This window comes from Sabethes cyaneus, chromosome 2 (assembly GCF_943734655.1).
Source record: "Sabethes cyaneus chromosome 2, idSabCyanKW18_F2, whole genome shotgun sequence".
NCBI classification, from domain to species: Eukaryota; Metazoa; Arthropoda; class Insecta; order Diptera; family Culicidae; genus Sabethes; species Sabethes cyaneus.
Window position 1 is genome coordinate 182,656,568 of NC_071354.1, and position 3,930 is coordinate 182,660,497.

The 3,930-nt window shown below is 39.5% G+C and overlaps 1 protein-coding gene across 1 annotated transcript; it reads right to left on the bottom strand.

The window, feature by feature from the left end:
• Positions 1 to 1,128: 1,128 nt before the first annotated feature.
• LOC128736420 (uncharacterized) lies at positions 1,129 to 2,901 on the bottom strand. The gene is made up of 2 exons (XM_053830903.1): positions 2,728 to 2,901; positions 1,129 to 2,673 (listed from the first exon to the last, which is right to left on the bottom strand). The coding sequence occupies exons 1-2, from the start codon at positions 2,899 to 2,901 to the stop codon at positions 1,129 to 1,131; spliced, it is 1,719 nt and encodes a 572-aa protein (XP_053686878.1).
• Between the last annotated feature and the right edge of the window lie 1,029 nt (positions 2,902 to 3,930).

The following is a 3,930-nucleotide window of genomic DNA, read 5'->3' on the forward strand; positions in this document are numbered from 1 at the left end:
GATTTGCGTCAATTTTATGTTGCTGTAAATTGTCTAAAGTTCCGTTATATTTGTCTTTGCAAGTTTTCAGGATTAGAGAAAGCGGAATCACTTTTTATTGCACGTTGCTTTATATCAGCTTTTTGATTGCATAGCTGTTCTAAATAGGACCCCGCTCTAGTTTCTGATAATAAAGAACAGAAGTTGGCGCTAGTGTCTCATCATGCGCCATGCGTGAGAGAATGCTTGAAACTATCAATGTTTCCCAGTTGAATACAACAGATGTCGTTACTTTGTAACGCATATTGTAGATATTGGTAAAAGCCCAATTTTGTGCAACATTAAATTTGCTCAGCGCAGGAACACTACTCTCTCATACATTTCAGTTTCTTTTTGTATATCGCTAATCGCAATATAACGTTTAACGCCTGAACCAATAAATAGTTGGTAAACATTGTTTTTATTCATGTTGCGAAATTTAATTTTTTCGAATTGTGTTTCGTATCAAATCACTTGTCCGGGCTCACGGACGAATGGTAGTAAAGATGCTATGGAGAGGTATAAGAAAAGTTTGTTTTTTTATCAAATTTAGGCAGACGTCATAAAAATTAAGTATAACAGAGTAACTGCACCACAAATAAAATGTGATTAATGGTTGTTTTTTAGGTAGGTAAACATAGATAAGTGAGAAATTTTGATTAAACTGTCACTAGAAAAGCGCCATCTCTTGAAAAGCAACGGTTCGTGTGGTGTCCTATTGGTATCCAAAATTTTATTCAAATTCTTCCTGTCGGTAAACAGCTGCAAACGAGCATTGTCAGCACTATAAGAAGGTTAGCAGTAAACTAGTCGTTTATTTTGCCAAAATAGTTTTTAAGTAGCATTTATTGGTTTGCATTTGAATAGCATGGAGAATGCTTATTGGTTATCTGGGATGTTGCAATTATATAAAAATTGTAAACCTTGATGCTGAAAATTACTTGTTTTGCTTAGTTATGGCGACCAAATCCAAGACCCAAGCTTTATTTTTAATTATTTAGATATAGATAGCACAAAAAGCAGATAACAAAATTACAGGATATCCATTACTACTTCTAAAAACTAATATTCTTGATTATTCTTTTTCACAGTAAAACCTTTCCTCAACACTCATTGCAATGCAATAGAAGGACGATTTTCAAACAACTCGACGCAATAGAACCCGGTTCGCTGTCGGTTTTGTTTCAATTTCTTTCCTTTACCGCCACCGGAAACCAACATTTCCAACCGTGAGTAGATTTGCTTCGGAGCAACAATCTTGGGTTCGTTGATTCGGAAGCACTTCCACAGACCGTACCGGAGTTCTAGTGCATCGAAAAACAGGATCGGTTCGTTCCAGGTGATGTGGTGCCTGGCATAACGGTAAGTTTCCTTCAATGGTGGATTTAGATGCGGAGCATGATCGAATCGGTGGTTGAGGATTCCGTTGACGTACGCTGTCAGTGATGGGCCACGATGAATCCAGTTGATCAGCGTCATAATGCTGATGATTGTCGCATGGATGTAGTTCGTGTGCTGTTTGTTGTCCTTGTTGTCGTCGGGTTCTAACATACTTCGTTGAATTTTCAGAAGCAGACAAACTATAGTACATGCTGTGAATCCGCAAGGAATTTCCACCAGTAGCATGCACAAAACGTTGTAGAAAACTTCTAGGTTCATTCGGCGATTGCTGTGTAACTCAAAAGCCGTCTCGAATGCTCGTTCTAACAGTACTCGGCGAGCTTCGTAAATGTGTTTGCGAGCTGGATTGTAAACGTTGATATCAATGTCATAATAGGTATTTTCGTGGAAAATCCTCGGAGTGCTAAACTGTAGAAAATTATTGCCGCGATCCAACAATTTAGTAAATATTCTGCTTGCTAGGACACTTTTCGTTGGAAGTTCAGAACGGATATAATATACGAGGTATTCCACAATGTAGACTTCTTCAGTCAAAGGGGAACCACTAAGAACTAACGTAGCTGCAGCAAATTCTACTGTGGTTCCAAACTCCAACATTGTCTCGTTGGTTAGCGCCGTATCGAATGTCAACGGAAGCATGGTAATGATTAGCTTGGTTAATTCAACATTCGATAGAACCTTAATCAGGTTGCGTAAACATTTTTCAAATCCTAGTCTCAACTCATAAATTTGATTTTTCGAGTCTCCCATAATTGCACTGCTATGATAGATCTGAAGTAGCTTCGCTATACTCCAGTGCGGTACGCTACTCCAATGTTCTTTGTTAATGATATTCTGCAGCACGATTACAACATGCCGAGTTTGTGTAACGTCATTTTTTAACAGCAAATTTTCTATATAGTTGACTAGTTTACACAAAAGCAGCGAAGCCGGACTCTGACATTCCAGAACCATAATTAGAATCTCCACGCAAATGAACTCTACCTTCCAGAGGTTTTCCCTTTGCAAGAAACTGAGTATCGTCTCAATCACCAGGTGCTGCATTTCCGGAATCATTAGTTTTATCAGAGCTTGAAAGCACTTTTTGGCATTTGCGAACGGTTGCCGGTGGAAGCGATCGCAAAAACGGTGCCGTAATCTCAAATGTGCAACGTAAGTTTGAACCAGCACTAAAGAACACTCTAGAACGACCTGTTTCTCCGGGATGCACTGTAGCACTTCCCGATCCGTGTGGGTTACGATATGTTCGAGAATCTACAGCAAAAAAAAACTTTGTATGAGATAAATAATAAAATGCAAATGTAGAACCTTCAAAGATTTTCGAGCTTGAATGTTGGTTGATCGAATGGTGGCGTCCAGAAAAATTGCTGTGCTTTGTATCAGTTTTTGAGATTTACGGCGTGCTTTAGCGATCGACTGTTTCTTTCGTGATTTCGATATAAAACGAATAAACGACGTTGCGGTAATCAATTTCGACTCCATTTGACATTTGCTTGCTTTGGTTTGCTCGACGACTAAAGTATACAAGGCTTGCTAGGTACTCCGCGGCCATCTAGTTTTTGTGCTGTCGGTAAATTCGATGCAATAAACAAACAGTTTTTCCACATTTATTTTCAAGTGATTGATTCCACTGTTGAAAACTTTCCTACCTAATTTGTAGCGTACCTACGTTACGTTTCGTACGTAATTTTCAGCGTTGCATATGTATTATATGTTATAAGAGTAATATTCTTTTTTAATTACATAATATGGTTTATACTTTTTTCCGTTTAATCTATGTGTTGTTTAAAGTATTGTTTTAATATTGATTTATGCATACTTACTTTACTTTTTCGGCGTCAATTCGGTTATCGAATCCGTGCCGAATTTAGAAGCCGTCTCCACATTTCTTGGTCTTGGGCTGCCGCTCTTCAACCGCCAATAACACCCGCAGCTCTGGCATTCTCGTCAACAGCGCTCGGCTTAGGGTACGAAATTTGCGTCGAAGTCGTCGGCTTCTGTTGGGTTCTTTGCAGAATAGCTGATTTGTTTTAGCTGATCACTCATCCGGCATTCTTGCTACATGGCCAGACCATTGCAGCCTGCCGTATTTTGGCCGCCTCATAATATCCGCATCTTTGTATACTTGGTATAAATATTTCATGATTCATGCGCCAGCGCCACACTCCTTCTTCTAATATGCCGCCGCGAATTGATCGCAGTATCTTACGCTCAAAAACACCAAGAGCTAGACCAAACCTAGCACCAAGAAAACACATTTTTAACACGCTTTGTGTCCGTAGAGTACCGGCGGGAGAATTGGCGTCTTATAGAGTTTTTTGTGGAGTTGCAGGTGACGGGACTTCAGCTGGCTACGTAATCCGTAGAAGATCCTACTGGCAAGCGCTATCTGCCTTTTTACTTCACGTCTCATATCGTTGTTACATATGTCACTAACATATCTACGTTCATACGAACGTAGATGCGTATACGCCTCTTCCACAGCTCTACGGTTCACATTAATGATATCGA

Bases quoted from the DNA above. Each gene is read 5' to 3' on its own strand.
- LOC128736420 (XM_053830903.1), bottom strand. From the start codon at position 2,901: ATGGAGTCGAAATTGATTACCGCAACGTCGTTTATTCGTTTTATATCG. The intron at 2,674-2,727 runs GTTCTACATTTG...TTTTTGCTGTAG, and splicing joins AAGCTCGAAAATCTTTGAAG to ATTCTCGAACATATCGTAAC.